Source organism: Ptychodera flava, chromosome 7 (genome assembly GCF_041260155.1).
Source record: "Ptychodera flava strain L36383 chromosome 7, AS_Pfla_20210202, whole genome shotgun sequence".
NCBI lineage: Eukaryota > Metazoa > Hemichordata > Enteropneusta > Ptychoderidae > Ptychodera > Ptychodera flava.
The window spans coordinates 2,494,987-2,518,001 of NC_091934.1; the positions used below are offsets into that span (position 1 = coordinate 2,494,987).

Below are 23,015 nucleotides of genomic sequence, written 5' to 3' on the forward strand. Positions count from 1 at the left end.
ATTGATCGACGACTCTTTATCGGAAATAATTCACGGAGACATCAGTTTGCTGCCCTCTGGCGGCAATAAGGAGTTTTGCGCTATACCGTAAAGTAGAAAGAAAGACAAACAGAAAGGAAGAGTACTGCAGCACATAAGCTTATGCAAGAGGCGAAGTTCATAACAGAATATTCAGTGAGCAGATGTAGCTCAGGGTTTTACACGACATAACATTTACACGAAACAATTTCACGGCGTACTCGGGAGTAATACTAAGTATACTAAGTATTGAGGATGACAGGAGAAGTCGCAATTGCTGTGATTGTAATTTTGTTTGATAGAGAATGCATGTATGTTACAGTTCGCTTCGATTATACACTGCTTTACTGCTTTATCAAAATAAATAAATTGATTTTAAGTGAATTTATAGAATTTTGAGAGTTTTACAAACTGATCTTGAGGAAATGCGCTTATAGAAGACATTAAGAAGGTACAATTATTCATTTTTTATCCATGTGCCACCCAGCTACTGGTAATGGAAACAGACGTCTAATTCAATCCAGTATTATCCGGTTTAAAAACTGCAACACTTCCCCTTTTTGTTCTACCTGTGAATGTGAGTCAAAATGCACGGCAGTCTTCATCATCATCTAGCTGACGTTGTAAGTAAAACTGTATGACGGCATAACGTGACAGTGTCACTATTATAAAGGTCTACAGAGTGACATAGTGTGAAATGTAAGGACGCAAGACTTGGCAATCGTAAAGAATTTTCATACCTTATTAATATTTTTAATCGATATGAAATTACATCTGCATTTGGATCCCAAACTAATTCTGAAATGGAATCTTAAAACCTTCATTTTCAAAATTGAGGTTAACAAAGTAGGTCAACTAAAGAGTTGACGTTATGCATACATAATAAAGGCATTAGACACCATGGCAACGACACCACAAATAAGAGACAATTGAATGATGAATTACGGAGGGAACCACATGGACTGCACATTTACTTCAATGGCGATATACCTGATTCAAGTGATAGGAAATGACATCAAATGCATTACACAGAGCTGAATTAAAATGCATTCTGTAGGACATGAAGTTATTCTGAAGTTTGTCAGGCATCGTGCTTCCCAGGTGAAAAGAATTGCTATCAAATATGTAGAAATAGCATCATTTAAAATTTCCAAAGCGCATGATATTCCGTTTCAATGTCAGAAATACATTATATCAGTAGTCAGGCTCTAAGGTCTATATCTCGCAAAAGTAATGTCGACTTCTTAGTGAATAAACAAGATTTCAAGATGAAACAGAGAGTAGCGAGCAGTTTGTATGTCTTCAAGTGTTTGTATTTGGCTATGGACAAAGACATGCCACAACACAGCAGCGTTCAGTCGTAAATGATATGCTCGACCTTATCGACCTACCACTAAAGCAAAGTTAAAAGCGAACAGCTTGTAGTGGCGTTTACTCAAAGAAAAGTCGGCTTGATTTTCTTATTTAAGGTTATTGTGTTCGTATCTTTTCAGCAGCTCACAATACAAGTAAACAAACCCATCAATGCGTAACTATGTCGTATGTTATCGACAGACTACCCTCCCTAACTCTCTGTACATTTTAATTTGCAACATAAAGACCTGTTAATAACACGCAGGAAACATACACAAAACCACTTGTTGCTCTACCTATCACAGATATTATTTATGCTTGAGAGAGTTCATGGGATCGCCGACAAGCTTCATGAATAATTGACGGTAATTTTGAAAATGTTGATAATAGCTTTTCATTTAAAGGAGAGGGCGGTTATTGTGTAGAAGTGTATGTATTCACATGGAAAGTTAGAGGGCCCTTCTAGTGCTACGGGCAAAGTGCAAACTCCATTTCAATTCGATGTGTGCATATAGATTACCACAAACAGTGCGCAGACTGTAGGCATATGTTCAACGTGAAACCGTACCAGCGTCTTTCATTTGAAGGATATGCACGCGTAACCTCAAACGAAGATTTTAGCGAAAGCTTCTTTCCTAAAGGCGTTAATTCTGCCTAAATAGTAGCAGCAGAAAAGGACAATATTTATCCCGGTGGTTGAAAAGGTATGTGGATAAGTAATTCACTGAATCGTATGATCTCCATAGTGGTTTGGGTTAAGTATCTTATCGCCGTGTGTTTGAAGCACTCCTCAGGTCTCTATTTGACAGCGATAATGACTGTTTCAACACGTGATTAGCTGTGTGGTTTGACGGTCATGGGTTGCTAGGATCGTGGTAAGCTCGTATTACACCCAACCATTTGTTTTACACTGGACTTTGTTATTTATTGCGTTTACTCCCTTCCTGTTCACAATTTGCACAATAATTATCCTGATGATTTGACAAACATTTCCGATCATATTATTTCTCATCGGGTACACAATGAAATTTCACTTAAATTGTAAACTACTGACATGTACATGCTAATGGTCAAACAATGTGATCACAATTATTGCAAGTACGACATTTTCCAGGTGAGTGACACGCGCTATTGTCACCTTGACGACGTCATGTTCCATTGTAAGAACTACGTCGTGCAAAGAATAGCTTCCATAAAATATTTTGTTATTTGTCAGGCTAACATTCAATGTTGCCGTAAATTGTCTGGTTAATCTAATTGACATTTTTTTCATCTTGTAAAATATCTGAACATGACCTAAAAAGTCTGGACATCGTGCACAAGTCCCCCTAACTTAATTGGAATTCAGATACATACTGTGTTATTGTCGTACGGTCAATGACTGTGCAAACGTCATAGATATGAATGTTAAGGACGATTTCCCCGCGAAGCAAGTGTTATAGTTCGAAAACATAAATACTATAAACAGGATATAACAAACGGAAGGAACTTCAATCACGAAACATTTTATTAAGGGAAACCTTGGGTAAATGACTTCGTCCAAGTTAAGGGTATATTATTGTCGGTGTATGATGGTACTCGGTAAAATTGGTCGATATAGGCCTATTTGATATTTTAGTTGCTGTAAAAACATGGTCTTCTTTTACACCATTCAAACGAGTAAGTGAGCAAAGCATTGGTGCTTAGGTGGTTTTAATTCTATGTACAATTGGCGACTTCAATTATGTAGGCATCAGATACCAATTAATATTGCTACGGTGTTGTTGAACTTGAGGAATTGTTAATACTAGAATGTCGGGAGACAAGTAGAAAACAAACTGATCCAAAGTATTAGTTTTTGATGTAGTCTAAATGATGTTTACAGTAAACTACAACATTGACAGACATTGCCTGCAATGCATTTCCCATCAGAAATTTAGCAGTAGCATTATTCAATAATCTTGCTGAATATTCACACACAAAAAAAACAAACCAAAAACCCCCCAAAAACAAACAAACAAACCAAAAAACCCACCGAACCGTGTCGCCTTTCGGGAAAGAAGACTTGATAATGTACTTTTCATCGTTTCTTGACAAATACATAAATTCATTTTTTCTAAATGAGGCAAAAAATTATCCTGTACGTGATAAGTTGAACACTGATTTTTCAACACTAACAGGTTGCCCCATGAGCAGAAGGTCAGAAGTTTTCGGTTATGACCTTCTTATTTAAGTCTCACCGATAGCAGGTAACATTTTGTGCCTCAATCACTTACTAAAAATTTTCAAGTCCTCCAAGTCAAAATGAATAATCTGTGTTAGTTATCGCTATATTGGTCAAAAGTCGTTTTCAATAAAGTCAATGTTAAATCCACTAGACTGGTTAGGCTTTGTGACGGGAACTTGTACTAGATATTGGGAACTTGTACTAGATATTGGGAACTTGTACTAGATATTGGGAACTTGTACTAGATATTGGGAACTTGTACTAGATATTGGGAACTTGTACTAGATATTGGGAACTTGTACTAGACATTGGCAGCTTGTACTAGATATTCGGAACTTGTACTTGATATTGGGAACTTGTACTAGATATTGGGAACTTGTACTAGATATTGGGAACTTGTACTAGATATTGGGAGCTTGTACTAGATATTGGGAACTTGTACTAGATATTGGGAACTTGTACTAGATATTGTAAAAGACAAAATGTAGAGCGATTATTATGCCATAACTATTGAATAACATGACACTTACTAATGTTTTAAAATCTATTAACTATTCACTGGTGTACTTTATAGAGAAGTGAAAATATTCGAACATAATTGATGAAGAAACAATTTCAAGACGAAGCATCATAACTACAATGTAATGAAAAGGATTGGTTTTGTTGGGCTTGCCCTCGAAGTTGGAGCTTATCTTGATGACAATGAACTTTGATCTCTGAAATATTTATAATAAGAATAAAATATAAAAGAATATCAAAGTAGACAATGTGCAAATTGGTCACGGGTCACATTGAAACCATGAATAGGGTCACATTGACACCATGAATAGGGTCACATTGAAACCATGAATAGGGTCACATTGACACCATGAATAGGGTCACATTGACACCATGAATAGGGTCACACTTACACCATGAATAGAGTCACATTGAAACCATGAATAGGGTCACATTGACACCATGAATAGGCTCACATTTAAACCATGAATAGAAACTTACACTCTCGGAAAGACGTAAAATAAATTTGTACCAAAACTAATATGTTGTTGACAATGCTATATCATGTCTGTGCCCTCATTTGTATATTTGACCTCGTCCTTGACTTTGCTAAATTAATTTAACCTTGGCCTTAAAGCTACGGGAAATATTGAAGTTAAAGGTACATGAATGTCATTCAGGAACAGGTACAGACTTACGTTTCCGAAGGTCAGATAAAAATAGCTTATAACGTAAAGCCTCGCCATATCACCTGTTACGTCGAATATAAGGGGAAATTGGTCGGCGTGAAATGCCTCGTGACGGCGACGACATCTCATTTATGTTTCATAAATCTTCGCTGTAGGCAGTCTGTGTGTCCGTTATGTGATCCGCCGAGACACCACCAGGGCAGTGAGTGAAACGGCTGTATGAAAAAGCCGACGTTGTTTGATGGCAAAAAGGTTTAAACTAAATGATATTGGATATCAAGTAGTTCGGAGCAAAGTTGTTCAGTATTTGTAGGTAACATTTCTGTAAATGATAGGATAGGCAGCGAATAGAAGTCCTTGAGTTGTGGTATTGTGTGGCTTATTGCCAAGTCAGTGAAATGAATCTAGCTGTAAGATCTACATTTATTGAGTGTTTCCTGTCCAGCGTGTAGCAAAATACATTTCTGTATCTTTAGTGATCTCCTTCAGATAACAAGGCTATCTTGCTTTAGAAATTAACCTGCTGGAACAGAACTAGTCTAGGTACTATACCGTTTGATGTAAAACCTACGGTGATAATCTGACTTCAAAAGATAAAGTTTTTTTGAAATGTAAGATAAAGCACCATTGGCTTGGATGATTTTTTAGAAATCACTTGATACGAAACCGATTTCTCAATAACAATTTTTAAATCAGCAACAAACAAAATCTTTTTAAAATTCACTTCTGATTTTCCCATTTTTTTTAGATTCAACTTTGTGTTGCTGCTTATGAACACTAAACCTTCCAGAGACAGTATCGTATTCATAGAACAATCAACACAGAGTATAGCGTTTAATGTGATACTTTCTAAATTTAACTCGGTCTAGATTGTTCTGTTGACTGTCAGTATTTACGATATTCTCACTACTGGGCGACGATATACACAACATAGAAACAATATGAGAATAAGAAAGAAACCAGTTCTCTCGAGTTACTAGTGATATTATGTGGATTCTGTATTTTTGTAAACCCAAGAACCGGTGAATTTTAATGTTTAGGGTAGATCGCATTTCTCTTCTCCTAGCAGCCACAACGTGGCACTATTGCATGAACTCGTCGAGCATGTCCATCCGAAGCTGACTGAAGATGTCAATGTCTTTGAATTTATTCAATCTATAGGAAATGTAGTGACTCGTCAGTGTTCATGGTTCTGATCAACACGACTTGAACTAATTTGGGATAATTTGATGGTGAAGTATGATGTCGATTTAATCTGCAAATGTAATCACATCTGCTTTTCGTTTTAAGTAACACACTTGTTTTGTGACTAATTTATAATATTGCAACATTCAGCTATAGAACACCTAACACTTTTGAGAATTTTGAAAAATAAGAAGATCCAATTATTCCGAATTAGTTCCAATCTTGTTGATCTTAAAAATTCAGTGACGTAACTTTCAACTCGTGTATAAACAAATTGCTAGTTTCGAACCTCAACACAGAAAGACAACGCTGTGTGACCGCTTTCTCATCCTTCGGCCCGTCACAGAAGTTTAACGAATGCCCAACATTCGTTGTTGTAGCAAAACAATGGAACAATGACAGAGGGTATCTGGGCACGCTAGCTATGCTTTCTTCCGTCTAATTAATTCAGTCAATCTATTCAAACTCGAAACAATCCAATTTACAAATCTATTGTCATAGCAGGAGTGTTTAAAATAGGTAGCAATTTCACCTGAGTCTAGCTCCGAGAGTCCAGACATCCTTAGGCTCCTACTCATCGAAGCCAAAACTACAGTTTTTAAAATACGGCTTTCTGTCAGCGTACTTCCACTTTAGTCAGTATCCTTACATTCCTTTAGAAAGAAGACACACTTCAAAGGAAGCCACACCGGGAAAGACTTGAAATAATTATTTAGTTCAGATCATGTGTTTAGGATGAATTTATCTTTTTTCTTTGCTTATTCACTGTCGTCAACTATACAAATAATGTTAAAACAACACATTCTCTCTATCGTCTCAACTGACGATGTTTCTTCATTTTTAATTTTACAGTTAAATCCTCAATACCGCTCATTCCAAACTCCGTTTTATGCAGTGTTTATTGATGTATTTGCCATTTTATTGAAAGAGGCTATCCAAAATTTATGAATATGTGACTGTATTATTTGATTGAAGTATTGTCTGTAGTGTACACACAGTTATATGCAAATACCAGCAAATTGGCCTTATCACGGATACAGCAAATAAACATAAACAAAACGTCATCACCGAGGTTTGTTTACGAAAGTAAGCACAATGTCTGGAAGTCAGACAATAGCAGCGCAACACTCTGACAATGAAAATACAACTATCTATTAGGTTCAACGTCTGGACTAATCATGACGCTAACACAGATATCGGAGACAGCATAAGCTTCTGAATTTATGAACTAAATATGTTTGCCCATGATAGCTTGTAAGCAACTTGAAATTCTTAAAGTCGTGCCAAGTTGAATTCAGAATTTCAAGTCACTGAAGAATTTGATTCCAATTTACCGCTATAGGACAGAGTGATCCTATCTCTGTCTCTGTGCATACTGTTTTGTTTCAACTCTTTGCAAAGTCATTGGTTACAGTGTGGTCTGGAGTTCCCTATCTGTGCACATATTTACCCTTGGATTGCTGCATTTCAATTTGTTTACAAGACACCAAGTTGTCCAACAACAATCTCTAGTTGACTGATATGCAGACGATGTCTAATTAATTTTTAGAATTTATAGGTATGAAACTTGAAGTCTTCAAAGATAACAGTAGCTCAAAAATCGACACTTTCAACTCGAAATCGAGGCAAAGTTGACCACGTGAATGAGTATCGATTAATACATCTCTACATGTGTCTCTGCAATATTGAAGACAAAGCTGTTTTTAAAGAAATATGCGTTGATTATGAAGAGATTTCAACTATTTTAATCAATATTGATATCGAAGCAAAAGATATCGACAAACCAGATTGCAGTGCAGACGGATCGTTGATAATTTGTTGTTCGCCTCTCGATGACAGTCATCAAGAAATATTTCCACTTATTGGTTTTGAGCGATTCAAATCTGCACAAACTTAAAAATTGCAAATCAAGTTGTCATTGCAGGCAACGATCATCATATGATGAACACACTTTGCAAACAATTGGTTTCTGTCGTGTGACACAATGTCATGAATATTCATTTCATGCAGGTGTTACTCAAATCTAGTAATTTTGTTCGGGCTCTATTTACACTCTACCAGGTTACGTCTGTTTTTAATCTGCATACATTGGCTATTGGCTAGTGAGCTAACAATGACTTAGAGTACGGCAATTATAACACTCAGTTGAACACAAGACAGTCAGGATACACTTGGGTTGAAACTGTGACCGATGTATCATCAGTCATCAAGACTGATATTTTCACAGGTAATGGATGACTTTACTAATATTTGTACAAAACTGTCTTAAACGGTAACATTATTCCGAATGAACACGATTGGAACTAATTTGGGATAATTGGATCTTCATATTTTTCAAATTTCTCAAAAGTGTTGGGTGCCTCATAGCTGAATGTTGCATTATTACAAATTACTCATAAAAACTAGTGTGTAATGTAAAAAGAAAGGAAGATGAGCTTACATAAAACCAACATTACTTCATCTAATTATCCCAAATTAGTTCCAATCGTGTTGGATGCAAAGCCTTAAATATTTGAGAGATAAGTCAGAATAAGACAGTATATGTCTCAAACCTTGTAAGATGAAAATTTAAGATTGTCGGAAGAACACATTTCGGTCAATAGAAACGATGATGCACTGGTCTATTTGCTATTTTAAATATTGATTGACAGTTGAAGGCTTTACAAGTGTCAATCAAACTTTGTATGAAGACATCGGTTCTATTCTGGTACAAAACATGACCCTTTCCGAGTTTTGCTGCGAAGACTGCATTAGAAACATTGGACCTGTAATATAAATTTATTTGAAACCCTTGATATTCTTAAATTTGATATTCTGAAAGATGTATTAAATGTTATTGTATCGATAGAGAGGTTTTCACACCAAAAATTCAGCTGTTGCTATATTCAATGTAAACGGTTCTTATGTCTTGTTAAAATTGTCTGTAGACGACTGGCGTTACTATCTTATTAGTCGTTTATTTCGGACTGACAGTTTATTTACAGGCCAAACCATCGATGTAACTTGTCTTGACATCGCAGTGCATTCATCCTTTTGAAATGTAACGCGAATTCATCGACAAACTTTTTGCCCGGCAGTTACTTTACAGACTCTGGATAGATATATAAAATGACTTTACTGTTGTTCAACCACTTCTTTTTACGAAACAATTTTGAATTATCAAATTAAAATTTTACCTATTATCTATATCGACATTAAAGAAACTAATGGGACAATCATGTTAACTGCTTCGAAATGTCAACAGTATGCAGGACGCTGAGTTGAGTTTTATTTGATAAAGGAATTCTCTAAAGTGCAGTATCCTCGTCCAAATTGGTTATTTTGATTGCTACTGACCCAATATGCCACTGATATAGATATCATGAGACATCAACCCTTGTTAGTGCAGTGCGTGTACACTTTAATGTAGAATATAATAGTATAGTGTGGTGTATTGGTGTCCAGTGTAGTGTTGAGTAGTGCACGATGAACGAACTACAAATTTTATGCTTTCATTGTGATTCCAATGTTGACGTCTCACACCTGTATATTCCATCAGTTGGTCTCTTGATAAATTCAATGCGTAAATTTATATTTCTTTAGGTCCATGGACGGTTACAAGCAGGTCAAGCCCACGTCTCCTCAATTCTTTACCTTTAGAAATTCTAATTTATACTCCCATATGTGGCAAACGCGTTTATTACAGGTACAGCTGTTGTCATGGCTACATCACCTTACACTGTACTGAATAGCGACTCTCGTAGATAATTGATTGAAATCGATTGTTCATGCAAACTCAGAAATGTCATTTTCTCTGATAACTTCTGTAATTAGTGGAACAGTTTGTTGTACGTCATTGAGGAAACACCAGACGTACCTACAGTTGATAACGTTAATGATTTCTGTTATGGCTGTTGGTAAATGCTCGTAGTATTCTTCTCGTTTACATGAAAGTATTCTGTTCACGTTAAAAAAGGGAAAATTTAAACACTTTCGGGAAATGTCTCAAAATAACCCTGACAAGAATGTGATACAAACTGAAATGACAAGAAATCAACTTTTGACCTAGAACATGAAAACGATGACATTTAAAAGAAGTAAGAAAGCGTTGAAGAATAAATTTAGTTCATTTTCTATTTGACTTGATTGAATTCTCAGGAAAGAAGTCAACAATCACTGTGACGTCATAACATATTAAAGCCGGCAAATTATGTCCACTTTGATGATTTGTTGCCACTGCATTGAAAGCATGTCACGTCCCTACACCGCCACAAGCATATCAATTTTAAACTGACAATATTCTGTTTATAACAGAACGATATATCAGCCGAGAATTTAGAGCAAGTCATGTTACTAGACTCCACATCAATTTAATGAACATTACGCAGTCAGTCGTCAGTTATGTCAAGATGCTGCCATTACTAGAGTTACTAATTTTTTCTAATGCTTAGCTGATCGCCAAACTGTTGTGTATACTCTCACAGTCGCCAAGACAACGCTGAATGTTCCACCAACGCAGTACGCTTTATCAAACACACATGACTCGTCGTTGTCATGACAACGAAACAGACCAATTTTCATTTCTGGCCTTTCCACACTCCACGTAGCAATGAATCCTGACACAGTCAATGTTGAGTTCCCGCACACTTGAACTGAACGCTACATTAGTCCATGATAGGAGTGTCAGTGACCTATTAGAAGACTTCTGTCTATCGACGCCGATAATAAAATCACTATAGCAACAACCTTCTACATCAATAAGAACGATAGATAGGAGAGTTATATCGCAGTGTTTACTTTATTTCTATAATCATCTTCATGTGTAAAAAGCAAAGGTTGCCGAATACAGTTACTTAAAAGACTATTAATAAGCAGTTATTTTTATTTTGTTGCTGCATTCAACTCAGCATTTATTGAACTCGTCCGGTAAAATTGCTAACGGAGCAATTATCCAAATGCATCTACTAATTCGATGATGCATATATAAGTATGCAAATTATCGTAACGCACCCTCTCATTGAAAGATGTCCATCTTAATCAGTAGACTCTTCACGTGACAAACATTAAACGAGAATCTCTCTCTCACAGCAAAGTATAAACATGACATGATGTCACAACAGTTTTGCTAGCATGGCTGATGTTGAGGAGTCGGCAAGCTCCATGGCTGGACTATGACCCTAGATTAAGAGGGTCTGTGGATGAACCTACTGGCATTGATATCAATGTATCACACAGTACACGTCATAGCTTGATATCAATGAAGGGATAACATGTGCACCACTCGGTACCCTCAACACAGCAACCTTATTAATCCGTATTAATGATAAAACAAACTTTATTATTACTGCACGTTGTAGAAAGCTGCGCCAATGAACTGACTAAATTGTTGTCCGTAAACTGGTCTGGAAACAGGGACAAACAAGAACGCCGTCTACATTGTCAAATTCTGGCTGACGTGCAAATGGCGAAATGTAGTAAAACGCAAACAGTAGGACGTTTTGACAAGTAGATGCTTGTAAGGGAATAGTGTATTCACAATATGAATTGTAGTTGTCTAGAAGATTTGTCAGTTATCAGAGTTATCTGAGGTTTTCAGCACATCTTCGTCAGCTTGTCATCTTTACATTTAGATGTTCTAATAACATGCATTCTTTTTCACAGTAAGCCAGGAATGACATATAAACTCTATCTCCGTAGGTCTTCGCAGGCCGTGCGAACAATTCCTTTTGAATACAGATCAGTAATTAAAGGCTATTCATTAGTCTTCATCAAACTTTGCAGTAAACGCTCAGAGAACTGTCCATCGATGAGTTCCCACACTATCTTACTAGGTTGAGACTCACGCAGAGCCTACATCAGGTGCAGCCAACGGAGCTATTCATCGAGAAAGCTATTCCAGGAGCAATTTTTGAGGGCAGGGGAAATTTTAATTTTGCTAGGGCAGGGGACATGTTTTTAGGTGGTAGGGGAGCAAATTTTAGTTTTTTTTGTAGGGCAGGGAGGATATCGGTTGATTGTCCTGGGGACAGGGCTTGGCGAAAAACTTTTTGAGGGGAATTGTTTCCAGGGCAGGGGAAATTGGCAAGTTTTTTTTCGCCACAGGGCGAGGGAGCTTCAAAAATTCACAGTGGGGAGGGGAAACAGGCAAAAATAAGTGGGAAGTGGGTAAAAATGAAGTTTGAGTGTGGGAGGGTAAGTCGAAAAATTTTCTGTGGGAGGGCAAATTATGAACAGCTAGTTAATTACCCTCTTGACTTAAAATTAGTCAGTTCACATTATTTGTCATGCACAATATATCTTATCATAGTAAGGACCTTTTTAAAAGTGCATTGTTCGTTGGCTGCACCTGCTACATCGACAGTTCGCCATTCCTCCCTCGTTCAAAGAACTAGTTTCCCAGCGTCGATGCTCTCCATAGGGATCTGTTGTCTTTGACACTTGAGGTCAGTTTTACAAACCTTAATAAGACGCACGTGACTTAATCGACGTCAGAAGCTTTCCATTTGTCTGTAACATTCTTTCTTTTCATTGTACGTCTCAGTACTATGGTGTGTACACAACAGCGAAAAGCTAGAGCGAAAAAATATCAGGAAAAGTAAGGGAGCCGTCGGCCTGGGGAGTCGGAGGAATCCGAGGGCAGTCACTCAAGAAATTGAAAGCTACAAGGAGCGTTGCTCAAAATGTGGAGAGACAGAAGGGGGTACTCAATTTTTGGTGCAAAATAAAATGAAACACCTCTCAGATTGCATCATTGCACGCATCAATTTTTCAAAATTTTCAGTGACTTTGAATTTCAATTTGTTGGTTTCGCCTTTTTCAACCGTCATGAGGTAAGTGATGATAATCTAGCAGGGTACATTAGGATTTGCAAGGCTTTACCATTGCTGTATTTTTGTAAATTTTACAAAGATATGTATTGATATTTAACTTTTCTAAGTGGGGAGCAGGGTCAGTCAAAATTTCTGAGTTAGAGAGGGGGTTACTCAAATTCATCATGGTTGGTAGGGGGGTTACTAAGAATTTCAGAGTTTCCGATGAAATTCCTCCGACCCCCCCCCCCCGACACTCAAGGCCGTAAATAATGATGGCTCCCTAGCGTGTCAGGCTAGACAGAAACTTGACAATGAAGTAACCAGACCTTGTAACTGATCATCATCATACTAAAACCATGACGTCATTGCAGTAACTGCACTTACTAAACGGACCGTGGCTGAACTATGAACAGCCCGGACTCCGTGACATGATTTTGTTGTAATAATGTCGTAGAAATCTACGCAAGACAAATGAGTGTGTCTCCATTCAACGATTCACACTGTAGTTACAATACTTCAGAGAAATCCGATAACAATTTATTCCGTTTAGGTCTACTCTGGATATTATGGAAAATGAAAATTATAAATCTTTGCAGTCATACTTGGTAAACTTTATAAATTGGCCTTATTATTTCGTCATACTGAAATGTCTAAAGAAATCAAATTTCGAAGAGTCTCTTCAATTCTCCGGAATTATGAAGAAATATGTCTTTAAAAGATCAGCACAATAGACAGAATCTCACCCAACACGCACGCAGACACACACAGCGCGCTTACTCTTGAGATGTAGAAGAGCTCTCGGTCCATGCATTCTTTAATCAAGGGTAAAGTTATCTTTACTGATAACATCGATACATCTTGACATCTTTAATGGATTTTACTTTATACCTGGCAAAGTATTAAAAGCATTATAACCAATGCTTTTAAAATTACCGCCTGGATAATTAATGGCGTATCAATTGTAGCAACTTGCATCGATCATCCAATTAGTTCATGTCTTTATTAATTATCAGTTCCTCCGCAAACATACTGAAGTTTATCATGGATGTATCATTTCCTTTATCGTAAAAACAATTTCATAAATTTGTTCTGCTTGAGTGAACATTCTTTATTTTAGGTACTTTTCTAAAACACGTTCAGAAAAATTGTGACGTTCAGCTCCACATTGACCACAAAACTATTTAACCGTTGTCAAACATGAAATTATCAATTTCGGTCAATTTTGTAATGCCTGATAATTTCACTATAATTTCTATCTCAAATATCATGGTGTAGTTGTATTTGCAGCTGGGTCGCTTTGCGTTTTAGACGATAAGTAAAGATGGCAAGGTCGATACCTGTCCCCTGTTAATTTTACCTTCATTCAGGAAACGTACAGACTTGTCGGACCACGACGATCTATACTGGCGCCAAAGAGTTGACTGGCGTGCACTCAATTCAATACAGGGGAATGTAAGAGCGCTATATTACAAGTTAAGAAGGGGTGTACGGTACTTGTTCTGGACATCAGAGAAGGGTAGAACACAGAGAGGGGTAGAACACAGTGATGTCAAAGGTGAAAAATCTGCCAACAAAGTAAACATACTTCAGTATCGATCCCGTCTCCAACCAATGCATCATACCTAATCAAACTTTGCAACCAAACACCGACACATTGAGACAAATATGCTTTACACTATTTTGTAAAAGAATACATCCACACAGAAATGTGGCTAATATGTTTTCTAAAAGAGTATTTGAGAAACTCTGGGCAGACAAAACCTTGAACACAAGGGTATTTATGTGGTTTATTGTCAAATCCGTGCCTTGTACTCAGTGACTTAACAATCATTAATTCACTCCAGGCTCCTTACTTCTTCTTTATCGCACTTGTGGGGGTCTATTTACTGGCACAGAGCAATGATTTATGCAAGTCTGATATATTTGCCATGGCCTTAGGACCAAAGTTGACCTCACTAGACTTAGAAAGACATCACAACGTAAATATTTCACTGCAAGCTCGGTTTGTAATTTATACTGGTCTAGATGTTAGAGCGTACAATTCAATGATGGCAGACGATCGCATTTTCGGTGAGTAGTCAAACTTTTCGAAAATACTTTACGATTTCTTTTTGCGGTTTGCTATAAATACGCCTTTGTAACTATCATATCTGGATCGCAGAATGGATGATAGATGTGTTACAACCACTGATACATCAGCCGATACTAAGCGTATTTCAAGTCTAAATGATATTGCGTCAAACCAATGCGAAAGGGTGAACTGTAATATGTTAAGCCTATAAACACGGCAGTTGGTGATTTCTGGTGGTACAGTACAACTCTAAGGATCAACTTATGTATGTTTAGACGTGAGTGTACGTCTACGGGTTAGCGATAATTGACTTAAAACGGGTCGCATTTCACCGATAAAGCGGCGTGTTGCCTTCAAGACAGTAGTACTGTACCACAAATTATCTTATTCACTCCGGATTAAGTTTGACGATGTTGTTGTCATATGACGTGCCGAAAATTCGAATTATGAGAACATCAGACCCAAGATTTTAACACCAGACCCAAGATATCATTTTTCAATAAATCCCACTGATATCGTTCAAACTATGTCTTTTTTTCCTGTCTAGTGTAAGGAGATTAGCAAAAGCAATACAGTTTGTGGGTTATAGAATGTTTTGTCATCGACGCAAATGTATTTCTGTCAATCATTCGAGTATATATGTTGCTTTTGACTATTTTCTTTAGCAAAATGGGATGATTAGCATTTCAGTCACGGAGTGAAAACCGTTGCTTATATTCAGCTGTTTCAGGTCACAGTGTACAAATATTGTTGTTACAATATCGGTTGCCATGTTTACAGTTTATCGACCGACATTATAACATGCATTGTCGCATTCACAAAAGGTTGTGTGACGTCACCAAAAGCCATAGATTACGGCTAAATTAAATTTCAATGGCGGCTAAATTGAGATGTAATAAATATATCAGAACGATTCATTGCTCTTATATGAAAAATTTCACCGAATAATTTAGCTAGACTGAAGTAAAATTACACACACGATCACATTAGAAAGTTTTATTGACATAAAAATTCAGCTGAAACGATATCTCTTGGCCGAGTACTCTCAATCATCCGTAGCCTTCATTGTGTCATTGACATTTCATTGCGTTTTTGACATTTCTTTGCGTTTTTGACATTTCCGAGTGCAATATACTTGTCGAAAATAGTCAGCGGTATTTAGTACTGGATAACTTGATTCGCCATGAAAATTCATTTTATTGGTTATTGTGGATGATGGTACTCTATGCTTGATGATGAAATTGTGAAATGCATTTGTTTCTTAATTTTTACCTCTGTTTTTGAAATAAATGAGAATATCAGTCATAAAAGTTTATTTGATATTGATGAATATTCTGAGATAAAAGAGTTTAAACTCTACATAATTTTCAGTGGAATTATTTTGAGTGGCGAGAATTCAAACTTCTTTCTTGAAATAATTTGCGAATATAGACAGTATTAACATGTAAACCAATATGCGGCGTAGAGCTGACAGTCCATAAGAAAGACATGAATACAATTATGACCAGATGTCCAACATGTTCTATTTTGTAAAATATTTACGGCAATTCATTAGGGAAGCTCAAGTAACGCCTGATGGTTAAGATATCGTACTGAACCTTGCCTGCAGTTTTTCCATAGGAAGAGTTTTTCTTATGTACATGCTCTGTGTGTTCTGAATACAATATGATACTTTTTCGATTGTTTACAAACAACTGTTCCACTTGGCGGCAATGTTTCCATTGGCACAGTCGTCTCAAATTTTACAGACTACAAAATGTCGTCGTAAGATGGTGTCTCTTACCACAAAATAATTTCACGATGAACATTCCCTGCAGCGTACGTGTGTGAAAACTTGCAACTTTGCAATATACAGGATTGGAACTAATTTGGGAGAATTGGATGGTGAATTGATGTCTGTTCATTCTGCAAATATAAGCTCATCTGCTTTTCCTTTTACATTATACACTTTTTTATGAGTTATTTGTAATATTTCAACATTCATCTATAGGGCACCTAGAACTTTTGAGAAATTTGAAAAATATTAAAATCCAATTATGCGAAATTAGTTCCAATCGTGTTAATATCACAAAGTGGGCCATTGACCCTAAAATACATACCAAGTTCAAAGATGAAATTCACAGTATTTTCTATAACATTATGATTAATATACTAACAAACGAAATAGAAGCTGGCAAACAATGTCAACAATGTGTTACTGGGCCATGAGTTCGTTCATTTGAAATGCGTGATAAGCCATGTCATCTATCGTAATTTGACTCGGTTCTCTTTCATCTCCATAGAAACATAAACTTATTGCTATTGTAGCATATCACTTGTATCGTTATTGAATTGACGAGAATTCTGAGTCATATCACAGAGCAGCACGTACAGACACGCGTCTCAGACAACTACTTTGTGTTTACAATGGTAGTTAGAAGCCTAAAGGCACGCCTCAATACGCCGACTTTTGTGTCGTTGCAACCCATTGTTAAAATGAATATCCCGTCTGCTCTGAAGCCAAATCGCTCTATTATATATCGTTCCATTGTAATCTCCGCGGAATGGCCTCAGCAACATGTTCTCAATCCTATATTGAATTACTTTAAACCTGAGAGCAATCTCGAGGAGCAAGTACCCGCCGTGAAATTCAATACTGAGATCATGAAGGGTGTCACTCTAGTTCAGTGAAATGACAATTGCAGCCATGGGATCGACTGACGACATGGTGTCAAGATCAAGGAAGACAAGATACGGTGTAGTCACCTACGCCAAATGAATTGTAGCTGTGGAAATATTTTCAATCCATCAACGAGTGATACTGTGTGATCTGTAGAAAAGGAGTGGCGTCGACTCGTGCAAATGTTTAAGGAGGGGTCAGCTGTTATACGAACACGGGATTTTAGTTGAATTCCTGACAATGTGTTCCAGATATTTATTTTGACGTCAGCATCATGAATATAATCTGTCATGTTCAAAACAGGTTCAAGTCCAGATTCCTTATACCTGTCTAGCTCCAGACAATATCTAAGAACTACTTCGGAAAATGTTTTTCTACTGTTCTCCAGTAAACTACAGAAGAGGGTTCAACATTTTTAGTTGCAGCAGTAAACAATCCTGTCTGAGTCTTTTAACTTGACAACACCAGGATGCGATGGCAACACCAGGTTGCGATGACAACAGGCACTGTGCAGAATGAGACGCGATTCTCCAGAAGACGTTTGGTATCTCAGAGGGAGAATGTATTGTTGATTAAAAGGTGTCAAATGTTGACAGTGGCCTTGACCTTGTCCATCACACCTTTCGACACTTGCAGTTTTTAAATCGCCAAGTATTATTTATTTGTACAGTTTAGAAAAAATAAATGCAATGTAATTTCTAAAATATCAACCTATCATCAGTTTTAAAAAGATTCTGTTCCTGTAACGTTAAAAATTACAAATTGTGATTTAATTTACATCACTATATATATATCTTACCAACTAGACACTTAACAAGAAAGTGTACGAATATACCTACAAGCAACTAATACAACAACTTTTTGATCAAACATTGTCATTAATCACAGAACAATCCAAAACCAAATGCAGATCAATGACCTGTGCCTTTCATTTGACTTCAAATTGTTTTTACTTCTTTGTGGGAGATCATTGTATATTTTGAGATCGAGTTGGTCTGTTTTGGTTTGAGGTCACGAGAGGTCGCATTCTATCCACTTCAAGTTGGTCTACGCCGCTGAGCCAAGGAATGCGTCAATGTGCAGATGTGTGCTTTTACAAATATGCCTTCAGATCACGAACATAAAAAACATGAAGTAGGTCTACTAATTGGCTTTTATGAATGCAAAATGAAAATAGTAAGCGCCATTATGTCAATTTTTTCCAATTTTCAGCAAATCCAGATTGATATCGGGTTGTTACCATAGTATCACAACCAAAGTAATAATCTGCTGTTTTCTTTTAGAGTATCTTATCTATATAAGCATTTAATAGTGTGTTATCTATACAAGCATTATACTGATACACATGTAACCGACACTGAAACGCAAAATATCAGGAACTGCATTCGCTATCCCTCTACACCCATATCGTCAACAACGGCCAAATGACAAACGCTTGATGCAGTTTACCGAACGCCGTCATGGTCCACACTGATTCAGATGTCAGTTTGACGGTGTGACTGACTGAGAAGTTCAGTTACCATCCTGGTTACCGAACAAGTATATGTGTATACAGCAATGTCTCTCTCTTGTAGTAAACAAAGTCTTTTTAATTTAATGAATCAAATTCCTTTGGGTAGTAATCATGATGAAAATGCGAAATAATCATAATCGTTTATATATTTTTCACCACGCAGGTAAATCTGGCTAAATGACGGCGGCAGTTCAAACATCAACAGAGATGCCTACTTTGTTGTCTCGAAAGTCACGTGGCTATCAGACAGCCATGGAAAAATTAGAGCATGTCAATAACTTGAGTCGACACATACGACACCGTGCAGACTTTCTTAACAAACAAGAAAAAGCTCATCTACGCATGCGTACAAAGCAGATAGAAAACACCGAGTATGCAACGTACAGTGGATTCTACCGTTACAAAGATTACATGAAAATAGATCTCATTGATATGCATAACTCAAAAAGAAATTGAGAGAAGCGTGACTGACTTCGAACAATCTTTAAAAGAGGGACGGAATATGCCAGTCTTTCGCGCTGAATACGAACGACTCAAGAAGAAACAACAGAAACTGGAAAAGTTAAGAGAGGAGCTTAGTGGCCCAAATGCCTTCGCCCTGGCCAAAGATTTAAACACAAGATTGAAACTTGTAGATGCCACAATTGGAAAGAAAAAGAAGATGAACTCAGCAAAACTTCCACCGATTGAAAAGTCTGTAGAAGATATAAAGGAAGAAGTAGAACCCAAAGCTGAAGAATCGCAGGAAGCAACTGAACAGGTGTCTGAAACACGCCCTCTAGAGGACGAATCGAAGCAACAGACAGCAAAAGTTGAAATAACGAGCGTAGAACAGAAGGTTGATGAAAATCTCTCACTTCCTCCTCTACAGGAGAAAAGAAATGTTTCGGTGGCAACTCTAAATACAAATAGCAATATTCCTGTAACTGCTCTGTTAGCGTCTAACCCTGTGTATCAACGCATGCTGCAAAAAGAACAGGAAGAAAGAGAAGCGGAACTGAAAAGATTGGAAGCAGAAGAAGAAGAGAGAAAGAGAAAAGCGGAAGCAGCTAAACCCCCTCCTCCATTGAGAGAGACTTTATTTGCAGATATGTGTTTAAGCAAACCTAAGAAATTTGTCAGAAGACGAAGTCCCATTAGTGGTTCCATTCTGAAGAGAAAAAGACATGCCGAACAACGGATGAACTTTTACAAGAGTCAGTCTAAACTACACGTGGAACGGAAACTGAGCAACTCAATCAATTCACTGAACAAACTCGCCAATGGAACATCAGAAACGACATCCCATAAAAAGGTTACGCGGGGTTTTGATAATACAGAAACGGCGTCGACAACCACAAGCAGCGATGATACTGGTAAAGTTGTGAGGAAAAAGAAGAGAAAAGAAGGGGATTTAATTTTGCCACCGATCAAAGTGGACACCGATTTGTTAAAAGAGCTTAAGGAACATAGAATAAAGCATAAAAAGGAATCTTATGGATTACCAAATTTGCCGTGAAAAATATTAATCACAATCTTCATTACCGGTCCTGTTGATGTGATTTAGCGTGTTTGTTCTTTCTGAGAAACAGTTTCTTGTCCTTCTCCGAATCACGTGGAAATGTGTTCAACTTGCCAACATAGTATGTATGTATGTATGTATGTATGTATGTATGTATGTATGTATGTATGTATGTATGTATGTATGTATGTATGTATGTATGTATGTATGTATGTATGTATGTATGTATGTATGTATGTATGTATGTATGTATGTATGTATGTATGTATGTATGTATGTATGTATGTATGTATGTATGTATGTATGTATGTATGTATGTATGTATGTATGTATGTATGGATGGATGGATGGATGTATGTATGTATGTATGTATGTATGTATGTATGTATGTATGTATGTATGTATGTATGTATGTATGTATGTATGTATGTATGTATGTATGTATGTATGCATGTAATGTCAAATGTTATTGTCAAGGCTGAATTTATATCAGGACAAGAATGAATTGTCAACAATAACAATGTTTTGTTTTTGGTAAGACTGATACTGTGCATTTCGACGTAATTTAAGAAGACGAATGTGGAAAATGTACTTGTTAATGTCAAAAAAATAGTGAAAATATCAAAATTTACAGCTGTTGTCACTTATATATGGTGATTACACACATATGTATGTATATAGTTATATCATTGCTGTGTGGGTCGGTCGTACTTTACATTTTGTTTACAATCTTTGTCATCTGATAATGACCTACAATAACTTGCTACATTAGCTAACATTCAAATCAAAGTAAAAACCATTATCCCATCATGGCTGCATTTATCGAAAGAACTCATGTTTTCTGCTACAACTGCCAAATACTGAAATTTGCGTTTACCACCTAATTGCTCTGACGCGACGATATAATATATGTACTATATGTGTATACTATAATAATTATTTTAATTAATTGATTACTTCAAGTACAAAGTAACAATGTTATTACTCCGTACTTGAAGTAATTGTTTTTAACTTATAACGCTATGCTTTTAGCATCGAGCACTGATCTCACTCAGTGTATATATATATATATATATATATATATATATATATATATATATATATATATATATATATATATATATGTATGTATGTATGTATATATATATATATATATATATATATATATATATATATATATATATATATGATCAATAGAATGCATAGAAATGTTGACTTTTGATTTAAAGATATAACAGTCTTACTCATCTATTATACGTTAAAGAATTGAAATTGACAATGTTGAAATAAGGCTTTGATAGTTTACAAATTTATCTTACCTTTTGTAAGTATTGCCAGTCGTGTATTAATATTATAATTTTTGTCACGTTTATTGAAGTCTAATATTTACACGAATATAACGTCGGAGTAGTGTGTGTAATATTGGTCCAACCTCACAATGCGAATGAATCTTAAAAACTTAAAAGCACCGAGTGTTGACAATGGCTATCTCTCTGTATACATTTACGTTAACCAAAACATTGATTTTGCTTTGCGCTTTCTGATACAAATTATCCAATAAAAAGTCACAACTACCTTGTTCGACACGAAAGTTTGACGGTCAGGTACTTATCGTCGTCGATGTCTTCCAAAGCTAACCTCGAAATTCGTAGAGTTCGTTTTGACCTGATCTGTTATTTAATAAGACGAACAAAGGGGGAATAATAGAATTGTCCACCAACGAATATTACGGTGATATGCGAATATGCATGGTGAATGGTACTTCACAACTCAGATACCAAATCAGTGAACATTCCAGTCCAATTAAGTTCCTGAAACGGTAATCTAGCATTCGGTAAAGTTTCATTTAGGCCTATGTTATTCAATTTTTTCCAAATCGACTCTATCAAAAATGCGAAAAATGCCAAGTATAAAAATTTAAATGAAAGATATACTACAACTTCCATTGAATAATGGCTCTTTTTGTGTTTCATAGTCGGCATAACTCAAGCTTTTATATTACAGTGTGTTTAAAATTACCAACGACATTTGTCATATATTTTGTGACAATGAGAGCGAACTTCCATTTTATCGCATCGCGAAGATAAGGACAGAAACCATTTATTACATTTTACTTTGATGTGTTGTTGAAACTGTGAAAATAGAATGTGTTTACAGAAAATATGTGACTACTCTATATTTTGTATTGTTGAGCAAAATAAAATGGTGAATGGACATTTTTATTTACTCGTTTTAATTTGTTGCTATGCTTTCAGAGAGAGAGAGAGAGAGAGAGAGAGAGAGAGAGAGAGAGAGAGAGAGAGAGAAATGGTACACACACAAAAACAGAAAGGAATAGACAAAGAGAGAGAGATGTAATAAAAAGAGGCAGAGAAAGAGACGACAGAGAGATGTTGATAATCACAGTCAATAGATAATAAAGACCGCGAGAAGAGGCAGAAGGGGCAGATGAGTCATGGTGATAGATTGCCGTGTCATCAGACGGGTATTTCGTATCTGTGCACAATAAGGAAGGTTTGCGTGTCTCTATC

The 23,015-nt window shown here is 36.5% G+C and overlaps 1 protein-coding gene across 4 annotated transcripts; it reads left to right on the forward strand.

The window, feature by feature from the left end:
• Positions 1-1,845: 1,845 nt before the first annotated feature.
• Positions 1,846-22,700, forward strand: LOC139136560 (gelsolin-related protein of 125 kDa-like). Of its 4 annotated transcripts, none has more exons than XM_070704296.1 (2): positions 1,846-2,075; positions 19,147-22,700. In XM_070704296.1, exon 2 carries the CDS (start codon positions 19,486-19,488, stop codon positions 20,479-20,481), a length of 996 nt encoding a protein of 331 aa, XP_070560397.1. In that variant the 5' UTR covers positions 1,846-2,075; positions 19,147-19,485; the 3' UTR covers positions 20,482-22,700. The 4 variants fall into 4 exon arrangements, with proteins under 4 accessions (XP_070560397.1, XP_070560400.1, XP_070560398.1 ...); XM_070704299.1 differs by lacking the exon at positions 1,846-2,075 and adding an exon at positions 8,088-8,176; XM_070704297.1 differs by lacking the exon at positions 1,846-2,075 and adding an exon at positions 14,078-14,810.
• The last annotated feature ends 315 nt before the right edge of the window (positions 22,701-23,015 follow it).